This window comes from Petaurus breviceps, unplaced genomic scaffold, assembly GCF_028583685.1.
Source record: "Petaurus breviceps papuanus isolate PSGF00001 unplaced genomic scaffold, PetGlider_PUasm1.0 101, whole genome shotgun sequence".
Classification (NCBI taxonomy): domain Eukaryota; kingdom Metazoa; phylum Chordata; class Mammalia; order Diprotodontia; family Petauridae; genus Petaurus; species Petaurus breviceps.
This window is the reverse complement of record NW_027185575.1, coordinates 795,949-816,427: the sequence shown is the minus strand read 5'-3', so window position 1 is coordinate 816,427 and position 20,479 is coordinate 795,949. Positions and strand designations below refer to the sequence as shown.

Below are 20,479 nucleotides of genomic sequence, written 5' to 3'. Positions count from 1 at the left end.
AAGCAAACTACCTGATCTTTTTCCTTTTCTTGTTCAGTTTTATGTCCTCTTTACCATTTTTCATTCCAGCTGATACAACCCATCTTTTATAACCTGACTAATGTCTAATGTGAAAGTATTTACAGATCCTATACCTGACTGTATGTCGCCATGGGGGGCAAGGGAGGGAGGGGGACAAAATGTGAAACTCAAGGAACTCTGGAATCGAATCTTGTAAACTAAAAGGAAACAAACAAATTAATAAAATATAACAAAAAATTGATTAAAATACCAACTACCTCAAAGCTACCAATAGCCTTATCTGAATCCTCATTCTCCTTGACCTCTCTGCAGCCTTGGACACTGCTGATTGCTCCTTCTGCCAGGATACTCTCTTCTCTCTAGGTTTTCTGGACACCCCTCTCTCCTGGTTCTCCTCCTGCTCCTGTCTTCTTTGCTAGATCTTCATCAAGATCATGCCTTCCAAAGGTTGTCTTGGGCTTCTTTCTTCTCTTCTGCCTGTGTATTATCACTTATTAATCTCATTAGCTTCCCAAGATTTAATTATGATCTCTATGCTGATGATTCTCAAATCTACCTTTCTTGCCCCAATCTTTCTGCTGACCTCCAATCTCTTTTCTCCAACTGCCTTTCAGACATCTCAAACTAAATGTGTAGACATCTTAAACTCAATATGTCCAAAACAGACCTCACTATCTTTCCTCCTAAAGCCTCCCCGCCCTCCCACCTTTCTTAAAGGGCAACACCATCCTCCCAGTATCTCAGGTTCCCAACCTAGGAGTTATCTTGGATTCCTCATTCTCTTACCACCCCCCATATCTAAGCTGTTGCCAAGGCTTAGGTTGACTTCACCTTTGTATCATCTTTCAACTATGCCCCCTTCTCTCTCCTGATACTACACCGACCCTGGTGAAAGCCCTCATCCCCTCACACCTGGATTACTGCAATAGCTGCTGGGGGTGGGGGGAGGGGCGCTGCGTCTGCCTACCAAAGGTCTCTCCCCACTCCAGTCCATATTCAATGTAGTCACTAAAATAATTTTCCTAAAGCTCGGGTCCAATCATGCTACTGCTTCTACTCAATTAACTCCAGTGGCTCCCTATCACCGCTCCTGCCCCACCCCCAGGGTCAAAACCAAAATGCCCTGTTTGGCATCAAAAAACCCTCAGAACCCAGCCCCCTCCTACCTTCCCAGCCTTTACATCTTACTCCTTAACATGTACTCTTACGTCCACTGACACTGGGCACCTGGCTGTTCCAAAGAAAAGCCAGGTCATTTTCTCTGGCTGGCCTCCATGTCTAGAACACTCTCCCTGCCCTGCTCCAACTACTGACCTCCCTGGTTTCCATTAAATCCCAACTGAAATTCCTACACGAAGGCTTCCTTAACCCCTTTTGATTCTAGGGTCTTCCTTCTCTTATTTACTTCCTCTTTATTCTGTACAGTTTGCTTTGCATATATTGTTTGCATGTTGTCTCCTCCCGTTAGATTGCAAGCTCCTTGAGGATAGGAACTGTCTTTTGCCTCTTTGTGTGTCCCCAGAACTTAGCACAGTGCCTAACATGTGGTAGGTGCCTAATAAACGTCTACTGATTGGTCCTTTTAAACCCCCAGATCTTTTTCAAACCATGCCTCTCCCATCTTGTAATCTACTGTGTAAGATTTTAACTTACCTCTATTAAACATATATGTCATCTTGATCTAGCCTTGTTTTCCAGACTGTCAAGATTTTTAGATACCAATTCTGCTATCCAGTGTACTAAGATTTACATCATCTTCAAACCTGATAATTTGTTGTTTAGTTGTTTTTCATTTGTGTCCAACTCAATGAGTTGGAGAGGTTTTCTTGGCAAAGATATTGGAGTGATTTGCCATTTCCTTCTCCAGTTCATTTTACAAACGAGGAAACTAAGGCAATCAGAGCTAAGTGACTTGTTCAGGGTCACACAGGTAGTGTCTAAAGCTAGATTTGAACACAAGTCTTTCTGACTCCAGCCTAGTGCTCTACCCACTGTGCCACCTCTCTGCCCAAATCAGATAATATTCTTTTTTTTTTTTTAAGCAATCGGGGTTAAGTAACTTGCTCAAGGTTACATGGCCAGTTATTTTTGTGTGGGTGCCGAGTATCTGAGGCTGGAACCGATCCCTGGTCTCCTGATGCTGGGGCCGGCACTCTTACTCACTGTGCCACCTGGCTGCCCCTAATATTTTCAAAGGAAAAAAAGCATCATAACCACACCACCCAAATTTCTCAGGCCATCAGCCAAAAATCTTCAAAGTTGATAAGAAACCCATGATGACCTCTTGAGTTCATCCCCTCAAATCAAAATCCATTTAATAGTACTTTGAACAGGCCTGTATAGCTGTATCCCTTCTGTAGAATTTTAGCAAACCATTTTATAAGTCCTCCAGAATTTTCAAAGTTTTAAACTAATATTCCAGTGCAGTCCTTTTCATTTGCAGTTCCTCCTCCTTTCTGATTTAGAATCAACAGAACTGGCCATCCATGGACCCTTCAGTGTCTAGGCAACCATTTCAACAACTTTCCTCTTTTAAGGTTATAGGGTCAGATCTAGAGATGGAAAGGTGGTCAGAAAAGATCATGTAGTCCAACCTCCTTATTCTACATGAATTGTTGAGGTTCAGGTAGGTCAAGTTATTGCCCTAATGTCACAAAGATAGTGTCTGAGAAGGGGTTGAACCCAGGCCCTCCGATCCCAAAGCCAATACTCTTTTCAGGTCTATGTTCTCTACTGGTACCACCTTCCCACACACACCTCCCCCTTCCTTTTTGGGCCATCTATTAACTTCTAGGTTATCCTCATCATTTTAAATTTCATTTTGGTATCTGGCTTCTAGTTCACCCTCATCACTTGGCAGTAATGACCTTTCCCCCTTCAAGTCCCATTTGTCTTATGGTTTTCTAATGTTTTGTGTAACAGTGCCATCTCTACAGGTGTCCTGGTCTGGACTATAAGTTCCCTGAGAGCTGGGATCATGTTTTTATCTCAATATTTATTTCCCAGCAAACCCAGAGCAGTGCTTGTCAGAAAAGAGTTAAAAATACGAGTTTCCACCACCAGCCTAAAACAAAACCGAACTACAGGTTCGTGCATGGCTACCATTTGCACACTTAAGTATTAAGGGTGATACAATCCAGTGAGACACTTTGTTAATGTTCCTTGAAATTCCCCAATTCTAGCATAGGTGCTTACTATAAAAAGCCCCCCCAAACCTATGACTTCCGAAGAAAAATCTTGAGAATCAGAATTTGTGGGGAGAAGTGGTAAGTCTAAGATTTGGTCCTGATGAAGACGACAGAAAACAATGAGTATCTACAAAAGTCTACCAGATGGCATGTTAACTATTCTCCCATGCACTACATCTTCAGTGTTTTCAGGTGTGGTTGAGTAAATGCTTAACAGAAAGCCAAGTGAAGTACAGAAATCTGAGATGCTGGGGCAGCTAGGTGGTGCCCTGGAGTCAGGAAGAACTGAGTTCAAATTTGACATCAGTGTGAACTTGAGCAAGTCACTTAACCCCAAATGCCCTGCCTTCCCTCCAAAAAAAAAAAATGTATAATCCAAGATTCCCAAAAAACCTTCTTAGTGGAGTAGCAGGCAAAATACTCTTCAAGGCACTCAAAGCCTAGTCTCTTGTCTTCATCTTCCAATTTTCATATCCCACCCCCAGTTATGAAAAAACAACTACAGGAGTGATGGAATACATTGATGCAGATGTCCACCCACCCTGTTTCCCTTGTCTTTCTTTGATCACTATGCTGTACAGGAGGGAGATCTCATACAGTAAAATAAATCATCTAAGACATGACAAATCCTCACCCAAAGTTTTCAGAACTGATGCTTGGGAGCTTCAAAAATAATCATTGCCAAAGCACCCCCTCCACTTGAATGTAATATGCAAGATTTCCAGGGTTATGTTAATGTACTCCTCATAAAGAAAAACATTCCCTCTTTCTTTGTTACTAAAAAGGAGGAATCCTTTCATAGCCAAGAGGTGAAGAGAAATATACCTCACACACACACACACACACACACACACACACACACACACACACGAGTTGTGCCGCATGGACTCTATGTTGTGATGTACAAGGAGAATGGAGCAGATGACCAAAAGGGAATGGGGACTGAAATGTCAAGGGGCATTCAGCTTGGAGAGATATTAGATGGGAGTTGGTAGCAGTAAAGAGGATTGGGGCAGTATTCAGTCTCAGAATATTTAATACACATTTCTCACATTTAAGGACCCTTCTATGCCTTTTTGTTTGTTTGTTTTTGGAGGGGGGAAGGCAGGGAAATTGGGGTTAAGGGACTTGTACAAGGTCAGACAGCTACTAAGTGTTAAGTATCTAAGGTCAAATTTGAACTCAGGTCCTCCTGACTCCAGGGCCAGGGCTTTATTCACTGCACCACCTAGCTGCCCCTCCATGCCTTCTTAAAAGGTTAGAATTTGGACTGGAAATGCCAGTTGGGCACAAATACTACATATGACATACTTCAAAAGAATCTTCTGATCAACTAATCAGTTAGCAGCATGTAAAATAACCCAAGGTCCCCACGGACAAACTTACCGGAATGCTGCATACTTCTAGTCAAGCAAAGGCATTTAGGAAATCTTTACAACAGAATTACAGTAAACATTTATTAAGTTTTAATTTTCACAATATCTTATTTCAGTTCTGAAATCAGCCTACAAATATTTCGCTACATTAACATCAATCTGGTGATCATTTAATAAATAAAGGAATGTATATATACCTTTGTAAAAATAAGTTTTGATATATTGAGGATTCCCAACAATGACAGCAGTAGACCTGATTCCCCAAGGGTCACATGCCTTGAGTCTTATACACATCACTAGCAACAAATCAAGTTGTTTTACAGAAGGAAAAAAAAAACAACAAAACAAAAACAGAAACCAAAAAACCCCACAACTTTTACAAACTTAAATATTATCTAAATCCACAATCTGGTGTTGGAAACAAAATTAAATCACTAATATCAGTGCTGACAGAGTGGTGTCATACTAAAAGACAGAATTTCCAGTTAAGAATAGGGCAAACAAAGATTTCACTGGATGTGGAAGGGTGTTAATCGACATTACCATCACAAGAATTCAATGAAACACTGGATTCAAGAGATTCAACACATGCGGTTAATTAAGTTGACATTACAGTAAAACCTTTATATTTTTAAAAATAGACATTAGACGTATGGTCAATAACTCCATTAGCTGCCAAATATAGAGAACTGGTATGGAATGCAAACCACAGTCGGAAACACAGCCATCGAAAAAAGCCTAAATTGGTACCAGTCTATTATACCACAGGACAGGGCATCGACAAGGCATTTATTTAATAGCAAAACAGTCAGAAGAATGCAATATTCAGGAACAAGGTTGATTTATACCAGATACTATATAGCATACTGATTGACACCCAATACCAATTAAAAGCACTGTATCACATCCGGAAAAAGAGAAAGAATTCCATTATCTATAGAGAAGAGGCTGAGCTCTAAAATTTACAAACTGCCCTAGAACTGGGTATTTTTCTACAACTGTGACGTATTATGATGCACACCCATAGCATAGGAGTTTTGACATCTTGAACTTTTAACCCTAACACTTTGTAAGATGACAGCTGAACTTATGGTTAGATCAGCCACCGGTTTCAAAAGCCACCAAGTATGAACCAATAAGAGAGAGATCCTTTTTCTCAAGGTCTGTTTAAGCAGGGGGGGAAAGTTGGGGGGCAGGGGAGTATCAGGCTGAGCAGAAATGAAGCAATTAAAGCTTGCCCCTGACTGTTCTGGGGGCAAGGCAAAGCTGGCATTCAGGAAATCCTGTTGTGAAAAGGCAGTTTTACTATTCCCCAACCACATCAATGGGATTGGAGTGGAACCTAACGCAGAAATAAGGTGGGAGATTTTTTTTGGGGGGGCGGGGGGAGACAGCAACAGAACTTTGTATGGAAAAATATATTTCAACATATTAAGGGGATAACATGAAGACGTCATGTGCATACAATGGGACAAGCCAATATTTTCACTGATGAAAAAAAATTTCTCCCAAACATTCACATGTCAACTTAGAGATTCTATCAAGATAGTTTGCATTTATCTTGTTAAAAATTACTACCCTTTGTAAATAGCCATCATGATATTGAATCATAATTACTGAAATTAATACTGATTAATTTTATGTGGTCAGTTTCTACTTATAATAGCATCATATTATTCATTAGAACCTATTATGAGTAGTATTGTTCTGTATTATTATCCTACAGCATTTAAGATATACAAAACATTGTTCAAGGTATGAGACACATGGTACAAAAATATATTTTTCCACATACAAAAGGGTGAGCTCAAAAGAAAAGGTTGGATGTGAGGGGCAGAGGGGAGTGGCTGTATATCAGTTTTCATCCCACTGGAGATCTTCTCTACAAAAGCCCCCTGGTAGATGAAAACAAGCCTGGACCAAATGTCAAAGGTTTGTATGCAATTTCTTCAACGTGAAAGTTTCTGTCATTAGCATCCAGGATTCTGATCGGTTTTAAAACATCGGCAACCCTTTAAGAATGTTATCGCCAGTTGAAGATTCTTCATTTAAAAAGAGAGAGGCATCTCCCTATCTGTATATTAAACAGTATAAAATTATACACAGATAAGCTTCCATAGAAAAATCAGGCATGAATCTCATACTTGTTGCTACTCAGAGGAATGGTGCCTGTTACAGACTTACAAGTTTCTAGCCCTGGGCTCCATTTTGAGGGCATTTTCTGTCATACACAGACGTGCTTGTTCCCATGTATGTACACACACACACACACACACACACACACACACACACATCCTCCCTGTGTCCTTCAAATTTACTAAAAAATCAACCTCTTTTCCCTCCCTGGTTTGTTCTTTGGCCAGCAAGATACCTCTCATGAGTTTTACAGCTTTTGAAAAATGAAGAACAAAGAAACTCATTTTACTCCAGGAAAAAAATTAAAGCACACAAACCAACCAATTAAAAAAAAAAAGACTTAAAACTCAAGACATTTTGTCAATGACACAGCACATCCACATGGATAGGGAGGAAACTGAAAAAGAAGTTAAGTACCTAGAGAATCAGCAATAATTCCAAAAAAGTAATTTGGGGAAGGTCCTGGAACCTAAGCAAAAATGAAAATGATTTCCCTTTCCCCAGAGCCCAGCTCCCAGAGGAGCTAAAAAGACATGAACTAGCAGGACTTGAGTAATGCCACTGGAATCATTTCAATCCAGAAGATGTTTCCACCAATACCCATTAAGATCAACTGAACTGAATCTAAATGAACACTTCCTGAATTGACAGGAAGCCAATCAAAGCAGCCTTGTGTGGCATTATGTGCAACTTAAAAATAGCAGTTTCATAAAATTCTCAAAAGTTGTTTTTCCAAATGCTTGCAAAGAAAAAAAAATATCACAATAAGGATCACATGAGGTTGTTAAATTCTGGGTTCTCCAAATAATCATAACTACTGCTCTAGACAGGACAGGGTCCTGCTTCTATCTACCCTCACCACCCCTCATCCCCCAAGTCAGATTTCCACTTAGAGGTTTGATAGGGAAACTGAGCACCCCAGTGGTCAGGGAGGAAATCAGTAGGTGTACAACCAGTACCTTGGGGCACCAGTGGAAACATCCATCATGCCTCAAGTGCTGGGGGAACTTATGTGCACACTTCCTGAAGGTTTAGTCTTTCATTCTGGCAGATTTCACTCAAGCTGATAGGAGTCATAAGCCTGGGGTGGACCAAATGGCAAAACCAAAGTATATCAGTGACTCCCCTACCAAACAAAACACCCTCAAACCCTCATGATTCCAACCTATCACCCTGTGGTAACTTCTCCAAGGATTACCAAAAATGAGGACACCACAGACTTCAGGCAAAAAGCACCTAGAGATTCTACTATTAAGAGGTTAAAAATAAAACCTGAAGAGCGCTTATTGCTGCCCAGTGGTCCTGAGAATGCCTAAACAACTTGCAAGTTGTGTTACCTGCTGGGGTGTTTTTCTTTTCAGAAGCCCTATGTGGGTCTGAGTCAACCCAAAGCTGCCTAGCAAAGCGTCCCTTAAGTGAAAGAAAACAAGACCTGTGTGTTGAAAGCGTCAATGTGACTGCCATCTTGCTACCAAACTTCAGACTCCACGTTCCAAAACGTTTCTCTGACTAATCCTTGGATTTTTACTTTCTAAAATCCTTTGGAGGAAAATCCCATTTCAAGTATGACAAAATACAGAGCAAATCATAGATCTGCTCACAAAAATGAATTCATTTAAAGGAGACTTGAGAAAATTAAAATTTTTTTGGAGGGCAATTTGGGTTAAGTGACTTGCCCAAGGTCACATGGCTAGTTTTTGTGTTAAGTGTCTGAGGCCGGATTTGAACTCAGGTCCTCTGACTCCAGGGCTGGTGCTCTAGTCACTGTGCCACCTAGCCACCCCAAAATGATTTCTTTTTAAAAAGGAGACTCAAATGGGACAATTCTAATAATTATGTCTGTTAGCCTGAACTCCAAGTTTTTTATTTGTTCATACACTGACTGATACCTGATAACCCAACTGTGGGCCCCCTCCCCTAAAGCTTATAATTTGTGAAAACGTAAACACCTCACATGTGGAACCCACAGCGTCTTTTTAGAGCTGTGAAAACAAATGTTTGAGATTAAGCTTCTCTAAAATGCCAAATTCACATAATCTCCTCACTTTAAAGTTTTAATAGACTTGACTCGATCTGCCTTTATAAAAACCTTACAAAATATGTCTTTAAACGCTTGAAAAAAAGTAATTGTGTGTTCTATGCATGGATAAATTTTTTTAGTATATAGCTAATGTGGGTTTTATCGTTTGAAAAAATATTTTTTTTTTACACAACTAATGGTTCTCAGGGTATCTCAGTGTTCTACATAAGTTATTTTAAAATTCTTCTCAGCCTAAAGTTGTAATGTGGTCCAATAACCTCACAATGTGCTGTTTTGTTGCTTTGTAACTTTTAGTAAGATAGTGCTTTTTGATGTTCCAAGAGCTGGTGAAAGGTGATTAACCTGGCTTGTCTCATTTGTCACCGTCTCGATCAATGCCTTCTAGCACCCGGGAGAGGCGGATGTTGAGTAGTCTGATCTGGCTATCGAGATGGTCAATCTTCTCCTCTAGGCTGTGGCTGCCCAGGCTGAGGTTGGCGCCGCCGCTTCCACCACTGGTGCCGCCACTCCTCCAGTAGAAGCCCACAGGCCCCGTCATGAAGTAAATGGCGACCACTAAGCAGAGGGGCAGGACCGCCTGTTCAGGCTCTCCTTCATACTTCTGCAGGATGTATACACAGGAAAGGGCAAACAGGGTGACCCTCACAACCCAGAAGAAGCGACCAAACAGGATGTGCAAGAGATAGAAGAGAAATCCCAGGAAGAGAGACAAGAACCAGTAGGCCAGGAGGACGGCACCCACCAAGAGCAGAGCACGGGTGGGGTTGTTAGCCACAGCGGCAGGGCTAAAATAATGCGTCAGGTTCGAGGCTGAAAAACAAGGAAGAGGAGAAAAAGGGACTGAGTGGCCTGCAAGACACTGGTGGGCCCCCGATTTCAAATGTGGACACAGACAAGGCGGGGACAATATTCAATGCCGACAGTCATGCAGCCCCAGAGAAGACCCTTCCCAGGAACTATCACCGCCCCTCTCCTAGGCTGTTGGGTCCACGAGGGCGAAGACTAAATTTCAGAAGTAGGAGTCTAACGGTACTCATTTGCTGCCTCAATCCTGTTCTGACCCCTCCTTGGGGTGGGAGGTCACCCTGGGCTATGCTGAGGAAAGCCCAAACTTGTTATTATGCCCATTTTACTGATTACTCAGCAGGGTCAGCCAGAGGAAGTTTCATGGCCATGGCACATAGTTAGAAACCTTCTACAGGAAGTCTTTCTTGATCCCTCCTATTAATTCTAGTGCCTCCCCCCATTGATAATTTCCTTTTTATCCTATCTATAACTTGTTTGACTGTGAGCTCCTTGAGGACAGAAATTATCTTTTTTCTTTCTTAGCACAGCGCCTGGTATACAGCAGGTGCTTAATAAATGCTTATTGACTGACTGGAAGTATTAGAGGAAGGCTTCAAACTAGGTCTTCCTGATTTAATTCCAGGACCGGCACTCTATTTCACTATACCATACCCCCATACTCTGCTAGGATGATATCTGCCTTTGACCATGTGAGGAAATATGAGCTATCTCGTAACATGGCCAATTCCAGTGTGATATTAATATAAAAAAAATATACACAAATATTGTGTATGTGCATATGTATGTGTGTATATGTATATAAGGCAGCTAGGGGGCGCCATAGTGCACAAGAGCATGGGGCCTGAAGAGAGGAAGACTCCTCTTCCTGAGTTCAAATCTGTCCTCACACACTTCCTAGCTGTGTGACCTTGGGCAAGTCACTTCACCCTGTTTGCCTCAGTTTCCTCATCTGTAAAATGAGCTGGAGGAGGAAATGGCAAACCACTTCAGTATCTTTGCCAAGAAAACTGCAGATGGGTTGAATTCAACTGAACAACAACTATACTCACATATACACACATATACATACACATACACACACACACACACACACACACACTCTAGTAATTGTTCGGCCCTTTTGGTATATTTGGTTGTCTTGGTTTCCTCATCTGCAAAATGGGAATGATATCTAGAGAACTGAGTAGGAGGGTTTCAGGGAGGATCACACGTCACAATATAAATAAAGCTTAAAAAGACAATGTGTGGGGTGGCTAGGTGGCACAGTGAATAGAGCACTGGCCCTGGAGTCAGGAGGACCTGAGTTCAAATCTGACCTCAGACACTTAATACTTACTAGCTGTGTGACCTTGGGCAAGTCACTTAACCCTAATTGCCCCTGCCTTCCTCCTTCCAAAAAGAAAAAAAAAAAGACTGTGCACAAGCCACCACTTCCATTAACTGGGATTTCCAGAGCACAGAATAACTGTCCCACAGGGAGGAGATGACAAGAGGATAGGGGAAACTGGCCCGCAATGAAAACTCACTACAGAGAGCCATCCAAACAAGAGTCACAGTCTCTGGGCCCAGCATTTTGAGTACCGCTGATCACTTTCCCTTTCCCATTTATTGACTGTCCTCTAACATCTGAGTGAGAGGGGCAGAGGGGGCTGGGGTAACACTATTCCCATTTTACAGGTGTGAAAACTGAAGCCCAGAGGAATCAGTGGGAGCCAGCCCTCTTTGGGGTCTGGTAACTGATTTATCGCTGGCTGTTCAGTAAGCAACTAGACACAGTTCCCTTAAGGTTCACGTAGCTGCTCCCCTGTCCCATGCAATCTCCTGTAATCAGGTTCAGCTCGTCAGGGCTTGCTGGAAGGGATTTCATAATCTGGGAAGATGGTAAACACAGAACCTACACGGGATTGCAGGGAATTGCTTTATCTGGGTTGTCTCCCAAGAGCCAATATTAAAGGTCCTGGGGGAAAAGAGGAAGCCAAAAGCACTCCCTGAATGCGCCAGACTGCTTTCCTCAGGGTGTTCCAGTGCCCTGGGCTCTGAGGGGCAGGATCAGAACCTGGGTCTGTCTGTCAGACCTCCAAAGCCGCCAGCCCTCAGAGTCATTCACTGACTGTTCTACAAATATTAAGCCCTTCTATTAAGTACCAAGCACCGGAGGTACAAAGACAGGAAGGAAACCAAACCTCCCCTGAAGAAGCCTACATCTTATACCCATATGGAGATAAGTCAGTAAAAGCAAATTTTTAGAGGGGTACAGCAGGGAGGGCAGGCACTGCAATAACTCAGTTAAGCTGAGCCATGAAGGTCGGGAGGGATTCCAGGAGCATTCTAGTCATGCATGAGGAAGAGCAGGTGTTAGAGAGAGTGTGAGGCAGAGGAGGGTGAAGTTGGTGTGGACAGGCAGCCTACAACCAGGTTACCAAGAGGAGTCTGTCTTTTGTACAGAGGAATGGAGAGCCCATGAGGCTTCTGGAGCAGAAGAATGACATCCAGGCTTTGGGAAATGCCAATGTGCTCGTTGTGTTGAGGATGGGGAGGGAAGCCTGGGCAGGTGGGAAGGCTAATTAAGCAATTACTACAGAAGTCCAAGTGAGAGGTAACAAGGGCCTGAAGTATAGCCCAGGACCAGTTGCTGGTCCTGAAGATTCCCCTAGCCAGGCACCCCCCCCACCTCCCCCGAAAAAGAGTACAAAGCAAACAGAGACACTAGTTACATATAGACAGATGACAAAAGGAAAGGGGCTGACTGGACAACTCATCGGGAGACCCCTTCCCAGGCCCATCCCTCGGCTGGCATCTCTGCTTCTCCTCCTAGAGAAGGAGAACCATAATACCACCTACCACCTGGTGCAAGTATTAGAAGCCAGGGGTGATGGACAAGCTAGGACCGTGGTCAGAGGAAGCCAAAGCTCCAGAATAATGAGACCTATTCCAGACTCTGTATTAGCAATACTCTCCCTGACCCACTTGAACACGGCCAATTATTAGAAGAGCCAGCATTTTACCCACCATCGATCCCAAGAACATCCAGCAGATCAGTCCAGAGTCTCCACAGCGTCTCCACTAAGACATCCACTCCATTTACAAATCTCTCAGTTGACCTGGAGAAAAACTACAAAGACCAAGGAATAAAGAGTTAATAAGGAGTTCTGTAAATTCACTTCTCCAATTCCTCCCATGACTGGTCAGAGGGTAGACTATATATGAACTTCTGTTCCCTGCCCAAGATTAAAAGGACTTTTAGAAATGGTTGGGGGGAGGAGGGGAAGAGAAGGGAAGACAGACTGAGGAAGGTCTAATGGAGAGCAAACAAAACCCCTGCCTCAGGCAGCATGGGAGGCAGAGAGGGGGACCCGGAGAGGAGGGAGGAAGAGGCTATTCTCCAGTGTGGCCTTCAGGGAAGGGTCATCTGTCCAAAGCTAAATTTCAACTTAAGGTCACTTAACAATTTTGATTTTGAAGTAATCTGTTCCCTTCTAACATCCTGCTTTGCCTCTTGTGTGGACCATGAGTTGGTTTGTCTAGAGGATGTAATAATGAGACAGAGGTGTGAAAGGATTCCGGGTTCTGAGCCCTTATGCTAAATAAAGACAAGGGGCTGACATCATTATCAATCCAATAAACCAGGTGGGCTGTGCTCCTATGGAGAAGGAAGAAAGAGGAAGAACATAGCCACTCTGAAGGAACCCAAGGGCTCTTTGAAATCACATTCAGAACAATCCAGTCACTGAAGGATGCCATCTTGTTGTCTTCAAATAAATCAGGTCTATCTCCCGGAACCTGAACTAGGAAACTGAGACCATATGAAAAGTCCAGGATGGGTCAACATGCTAACACCCTGATAGCCACAAACAGATTTGGGGGGAGAGGAAAAAATTAGCCCAGCAGAATCCAAGAGGCTCACCACGTTCTCAGCAGGAGTGGGCGATAATTCTTGCAAGTTGAGCACCAAGCTCAACCAAACAGGGAGTAAGGAGAAAAAAAGGTCTCCTCAGCAAGAGCCTTAGCTCCGGAGAAAGAGTTGGCAAAAAAGGCCAACTCAGCATGGAGAAAACAAATGGTCCTCGCAATATCTGAAAGGCTGTTTGTTGTGTGGAAGTGGAACTAGATGTGTTTTGTTTCACCAATAAAACTGAAGAGGATCAAGGGGAGGATGGGGAGTGAGGGAGGGTCCTCAGAAAGGGAAGACTTTCTAAGAATTAGAGAAGACCATTGTGCTTTGAGAAACACATGTGAGGAATTCAGAGAAGTATAGAAAGACTTATATGGACAGATGCAAGGTGAGATGAGCAGAACAGCCATGACTGCAACATAAATGGGAAGAAAAACCAAACTGAATTCTTCCACCTATAACGTATAAGCCTGGCCCCAAGAAACATGAAAATATATCTCCCTTCCTTTCCTTGCCAAGGCAGAAGATGACAGGGATGGGATTCTGCATCTATCAGACTCAACTGATGGGTGTTAGTTTTTGCTAACTTACATTTTATAATTTTTTTTTAAGTTAAATCTTTTTGTTTTCAGTTCCAAATTCTCTCCCTCCTTCCAACCCCATCTCTTATCCACTATTATGGCAAGAAATACAATATTCATTATTTTACATATGAAAACCTGCCTTTAAAAAAAGTTAATAACATTTACATGGTACTTTAAGGTTTACAAGGCACTTATAAGTATGGGGGTGGGTGGGGGGAAACTGTCATCTCAAAGCAGACTAACAGCTGCCTCAGAAGGCAGTAAATAACAGTTTTCCGTCATTGGAAGGCTCTCAAGTTAGGAATGCTACAGAACACATTCTTGTTCAAATCTGGGTTGAACTAAATAGTCTGTGAAATCTGATTTCTGAAATCCCTTTTTGGAGGCAGGGGTGGAATGAGGGTGGTATTTTAAGAAAAAACCTCCAGAAATTCCCTATCTCACTACTATTCATCAAGGATCCTACAGGTTTTATTGTGGAATCAATGCAGTAAAAAAAATTCTAAACCAGCTACTCTCCATTCTGACAGCTGAGAGAAATCTTCCTTGTAGGCCCAAAATACCATTTAGCAATCTAATATACCCTTAGGGAAGAAAGGAAAGCAATTAGGATCTTTTACTGAAAAGGAATCTTGTAGGGTTTAGAGATTAAGGTCCTGCATTCAAATACCAGGTCCCCCAACTGCTGGCACCTGGGTGACCTTGGGTAAATCAACCTTTGGGCCTGAGTTCCTTCACCTATAAAATGATTAGGGTGGGCCTTCCTGATCTCCAAGGACTGTTTCAAGCCCTAAAGTCAGGGCACTTAAATTGAGAAATTACCTGTACAGGGGTGGGGAGCCTGCTTCTTGAGGCCAGATATGGCCCTCTAGGTTTTCAAGTGCAGCCCTCTAGGGCACTTGAGGCCAAAGGTTCCCCACCCCTGGAATTTAGGGAAAAAAAGAGCTTAAGGTCATTTGTCTTTTTGAGGAATACATTTAGGAAAAAAGAAAAAAAAAAACCACCACCTTCTTTCCCAGTGGACTTGAATTGTCTAGAGGTTGCTTTCTTATTAAACTTTTTGAGAACATTGGGACTTTCTGGTGAACGTTAAGATCTTCAAAATTATTTAGGGAACAATCTGGGCCTGATATAATCATCAATCTAGACCTGGAACCTCAAGTAACCAAGCTTGTTGAGTCACTTCCAGGGGGAGAGCCGGGTCCCAATCTGTCTCAACACAGTCTTGTTAAGGCTCCTTCTAATGCTGGGAGGGCTGGCACCATCTCTCCCTCTCCCCAACTCTCTTGCAAAATTGCAAACAGACTCAAAGAAATTGAGCTGTGATCCAAAAAAGGCTTCACCACAAAGGGATAATGAGCCACAGATGGAGGTGCCCACCTCTGCCAGCCCTGAAGGCAAACCTACCCAATGAACCTGGAAAGGAGAGGACAGATACCTACTGTTATCTTTACTGATCTGCCCTTGGCAAGCCCAAGGCAGGCAAAGCCCTCCCCTCCCTCTCCCAAGGCTTTTTCTGCTCTTCAGCTGAAGACTCCTAGAACTCTGGGGGTAGAGCACAACTTCAAGACCATCTCCTTACAACACTCCTTCCAAATAAAGAAACCCAGATTCAGAGAAGGAAATGCCTTGCTCAAGGTCACCGGGCCAAGTTAGCAGCAAATACACTCTACTCTGCATCCATCCAACCTGAGCAGACTGCCACAGGCTCCTGGTCTGTGTCCTGCTCTTCCCTTTGCCTGGGATGCCCTCCTTGCCCCCCTCTGACTCCCTCTTTCAGATCTCAGGGCCCCTTCCTGGAGTTCTCAGGCCCATGTCTCTCTCTCCTGCACCTGGCCCCCTCCGGCACTGTGTCCCATTTCTTTGTCTCACTTGGCATGCAGCGCCTTGCAGGGCCATTTAAATGTTTCATGTGAACATGTGGACTTTCTAACTAGATCACAAGCTCCCCATGCGTGGAACCCAGGGCTGTGCTTGTTTGTACTACCCTTATCTATGCCAACAGCTACCATTTATCTATCACTTACTATTCACCAGGCACTGTGTTAAAAGCTCTACAATTATTATCACATCTGAGCCTCACAACAACCTTGTACAGTAGGTGTTATTCTTACCCCATTTTACAAATGAGGAAAACAGGCAAACAGCAATGAAGTGACTTGTCCAGGGTCATATGGTCTGAGGCTAGATTTGAACTCAGGTCTTCCTGACCCCAGGCCCAGGGCTCTATCCACTGCCCCAAGTACACATTAAGCTCTCATTTCACAGCAGTCTGGTACTGTACTTCAATGTCCTTTAGGCAGGTCCAAGGAAATCACAGGGTCCCAGATATAGGTATACAGAAGTTCAGAGGCCACCTAGTCTAACCCCCTCCTTTTATAGATGATGAAAGTAAGTCTCAGGCAGGTTAGGGGACTTGCCCAAGGTTATACAGGCAAATAAGCATCAAAGGTGGCAGGTCAACAGTTTGCCAGCAAGGTCAATCATCTACACTGGCTACTTTCAAATCTTCCAAAGAAAGAAGCCTGCTGCCATTTCAAACCAGGTAAGTCAATTCACCAGATTTCCAAGGGAGACATTTCTGCCCAATTCTCAAAAATGTATGTAGGGACACATCTTTTTAAATATGCAATAGCAATTTTTTTTCAAGGCCAGTTCTATGACTGGACCAAACAGAAAGCCAGAATGTTCCTATGAGACACATACCTACTCCCCCACCCTTCAATGGATGACATTTATAAGGTGTTTTGCAAATATAGCACTTTACATACATTCTCTCCTTAGAGACTCATAGAGAAGGGAAGGTTAAATGACTTGCTCCATCTCACAGTTTAAAGTATGGTTATCTGAACTTGGGTCCATCAGTCATCAATTTCCAACCACCGAGTCACTACTTCTGGGGCTGACCAAAGCAAGGCTAGTAAAGACCCATTAAACGAGCCTTACTCTTTTTTTTTTTAAGATTGAAAAACAAATGCATGTACTGCCAAACGAGATGGTCATTATTCCATGGAAAATCAAATCAGCACAAAGTAGGACTTTTTTTGTCCTGAATTTATTGTGACTTGAGAGACACTATGGCCTAAAGTGGCAGTCCTGAGCCACAAGCATCAGGAGTTCAAATCTCACCTCTGCCATGAAATCGTTGCAGACACAGGGTAAGTCTCTGAACCTTTCAGGGTCCCCGCTACAAATGGCAGAGAAGGTGCCAAGAAGCATCAACAAAGGTGCCAATGAAATCACAGGACAAGTTGAAGACAAAAACAAATTCTCGACTCCCTCTAGATTTGCAGGACCTGGATTCAAATCCCAACCCTCCTATTTACTAGGTGTTTAGCCTTGGACAAGCTGCTTATACTCTCAACCTCAGTTTCCTCATCATGAAAAGAGGGGAGTGTACTTAATGCCCTCTGAAGAAAGAGCCTTCCTATTCCACCAATCAGTAACACTTACAAAGAGCTACTTATACACCAGGCACCGTGCTAAGCAAAAAGAAGCAAAAGACAGTCTTGGCCTTCAAGGAGCTTACAATCCAACCTAATACTCTAAGTCTATGTTAAACCACCATACCTTCTTCAAGATTCAAAGTCTCCTTTCCCTATCTGGTGAAGAAATTAACACCTAGTTCTACAGACTTGATACAAATCCTTTTGTGCAAAAAGCTGATATTTTGGAGGATACAAGCTCCCCATTTTCTCTTTGCCTTGCTACTATGTTTAAGTTCCTTAGGCTGGAAATCCAAAGACTGTTACACTTCAGAGATGAAACTGGAAACCCAAAGACAGTATAAGACTTCAGAGATAAAAAAGTAAATCCTATACCCAGATAATTCTTCCTAGGAATGGTAGATTAGGATAAGACAGTTACGTGAAAGCTACAAAAAAATTCATACTCCCAACAAGGTCATTTGTTGAGAGTCACTCCACCAAACCTTTCAGTAAAGGTTAACAAGGCTGAGGGTCTGGTTTGGAGGTCCCCTGGCTCTCTACCTCTCTAAAAGGAAGCCTTTGACCCACATGCTGCTCTCCCCAATCCTTCCAGAGCTAGAGTGCTCCAGTTCCTTTTCTTCTGGAATTCAAAGGTACCAGTCAACAACTTTAGTCCTTAGATTTGGTCTAAGCACCTACCATTTGAGGGGGAGAAATGCACAGCCGTTAGAAGAGATAAAATACAATTGAGAAAGATGAATAGAGGTCATTACTTCTGGGAACTCTGCCAGTATCAGCAAGTTCCTCAACTGTCAAGGACAGATCCTAATCAGTACCCCCTGCCCTGCCCCAAAAGCCAACTGCTGGAGGCCACTGGGTGCCACTGTCAAGGCAACAACCTGTACCTTCCCTAGCCTTGTTCAGTGAGGAGACAATAGGGCCAGAAGAAAGGAGCCTGTCACAGCCTCTAAATTAGTTAGCTTTTATAAAGAAAGACAAATGTGGGTACAACCGAGAGTTGAGTAAGGAAGGAATGCCAAGGGCACTTTGTGCCCAAGCTCTGCTGGATTTTCCTAAAGAGGATAATGTGCTGTTAAGTTTCCCCAGGGAAGTGGGTTGAGGCTCAGTCTGTGGTTAAGATAAAAAACCCTAAGAAGCCTAAACTAGGTAGTATTTACATAAGGTACAGTGAGGTGGTCAGTCTACTAAGGAGAAATCTTTTTTCATTTCTTGGATGAGATGAGGGGAGTGAGGACCACCCAGATCCCACCCTGAGTCCCAGTTTCCCAAAGGGTTCATCTAAGGCCAGCACCCTTCCAATCCCCCCCCCCCCCGCCGTGAAGCAGCTTTCGAATGGAGCCGTTGGGAACCCTCCTTTGGGGTCCCCTGAGGCCAGGGCCCAGGCAGTTCTGCACAGACCCCAAGGAGCCAGAGCCAAGGAGAAAATCCAGGGTGAGGTGGGATTTGTAAGACTGCAGGCTGACCAGAGAGGGAGCCCAAGGTACCCACCGGCCAAAGTGCCCTACGTTCTCAGCCCCGGCCCCAGAGATGTATGGGGGGCAGGGAGGGGGAAGCTGGAGAGAGAAGCCCTCCCCTCACAGGACCCTAGGCGCGTCACAAATGTCCCTGGGTCACGCTGCCCCTCCCGAGGCTGAGGTGAGGCTCCCCCACTCCTGGGGGCCCCCAGCATTCCCGGCTGACCCCCGCCGCGTCCCCAGTCTCCCTCCCTGGGTGAGGATGCCCCGGAGCAAGGTGACCCCGGCGGCGATGCCGTCGGGCCAGGGCGCACGCTGGGCATAAAGGGGGGGCGCACTGTGGGCGCGGGGCGCCCCACCTTCTGCACGGCTCGCACGTTGTCCTCCCCGCACAGGCTGCTCACGCTCTGGTAGACGCCGCTGGCCGCCCGGCGGAACGTGTTCTGCTTGTCGGCTCCACGACCCCGCGCAGCCTGCGCGCCGGGCCCGAGCAGAAGCAGCAACAGCAGCAGCGGCAGCAGCGCGCAGAGCTGTGGACGGGGCCCGGCGCGCGCGCCCATCGTCCGTCCCGTCAGCTCGGCGAGCCCCGAGGGCCCCGGCGCGGCCTCCTGCGCGTCCGCTCCGACAGCAGCCACCTCCCGCACCGTCTGCCCCGGCGCCCGCCTGCGCCTCCGCCGCCGCGCTGCTCCTACTGCACTCCTTCCGCTTCCGCAGCCCCGCGCAGCGCCCCCGGCGGCCGCCGCCGCTCCACGCCACGCCGCGCGGGCCGGCCCCGCCCCCAGCCCGCCCCCGCGCGCGTTCGGGCCCACGCGGCCGCGGAGTTGGAGGAGAGAGCCCAAGCCTGTTCCTGGCGCAGGAGCGGATCTGAAGCTCTCCTGCTCCCCGTGCGCACTCACTCCCCCGAGCCCTCCCCCGGCTCCCCAGCCCCCTCGCCCCCCGCGCATGTATCCATCCATCCATCCATGCATCCATGCATCCATCCATCCATCCATCCATCCATCCATCCATCCATCATCCATCCATCATCCATCCATCCATCCATCCTTCCTTCCTTCCTTCTTCCCTTCCTTCCTTCCTCCCTTCCTTCCTTCCTCCCTCCCTCCCTCCCTCCTTCTCTCCCTCCTTCCTTCCCTCCTTTCTTCCTCCATTCTTCCATCTATCCTTCCTTCCTTCCTCCCTTCCTCCCTTCCTCCCTTCCTCCCTCCCTCCCTCCCTCCTTCTCTCCCTCCTTCCTTCCTCCTTCCCTCCTTTCTTCCTCCATTCTTCCTTCCTTCCTTCCTTCCTTCCATCCATCCATCCTTGCATCCATCCCTCCATTCATCCATCTGTGCGTTAAAGGGTTTAGTGGAAAGGTGCTACAAACCATGACTATTCATTCATAGTTTTTGGGCCTTGGTACCAGTGCTTTCTGTCTAAGATTCGCCTCCAATTTCTCCCATTTGTTCACACTGATTTGCTTCGGTGTCTCTTCCCCTATTTTGAGCTACGTGAGGGCAGGAACTTTTCTTCTTTCTCTGTATCCCCAGCACTT

The 20,479-nt window shown here is 44.9% G+C and overlaps 1 protein-coding gene across 1 annotated transcript; it reads right to left on the bottom strand.

Annotated features, from left to right (window-relative positions):
• Positions 1 to 4,652: 4,652 nt before the first annotated feature.
• On the bottom strand, positions 4,653 to 19,622 carry LOC138157681 (BRI3-binding protein-like). The gene is made up of 3 exons (XM_069083424.1): positions 19,308 to 19,622; positions 12,579 to 12,681; positions 4,653 to 9,572 (listed from the first exon to the last, which is right to left on the bottom strand). The coding sequence occupies exons 1-3, from the start codon at positions 19,506 to 19,508 to the stop codon at positions 9,115 to 9,117; spliced, it is 762 nt and encodes a 253-aa protein (XP_068939525.1). The 5' UTR covers positions 19,509 to 19,622; the 3' UTR covers positions 4,653 to 9,114.
• Positions 19,623 to 20,479: the final 857 nt, after the last annotated feature.

Bases quoted from the DNA above. Each gene is read 5' to 3' on its own strand.
- LOC138157681 (XM_069083424.1), bottom strand. From the start codon at position 19,508: ATGGGCGCGCGCGCCGGGCCCCGTCCACAGCTCTGCGCGCTGCTGCCG. The intron at 12,682-19,307 runs GTGGGGCGCCCC...TGGTCTTTGTAG, and splicing joins ACGTGCGAGCCGTGCAGAAG to TTTTTCTCCAGGTCAACTGA. The intron at 9,573-12,578 runs GTGGGTAAAATG...CTTGTTTTTCAG, and splicing joins GGATGTTCTTGGGATCGATG to CCTCGAACCTGACGCATTAT.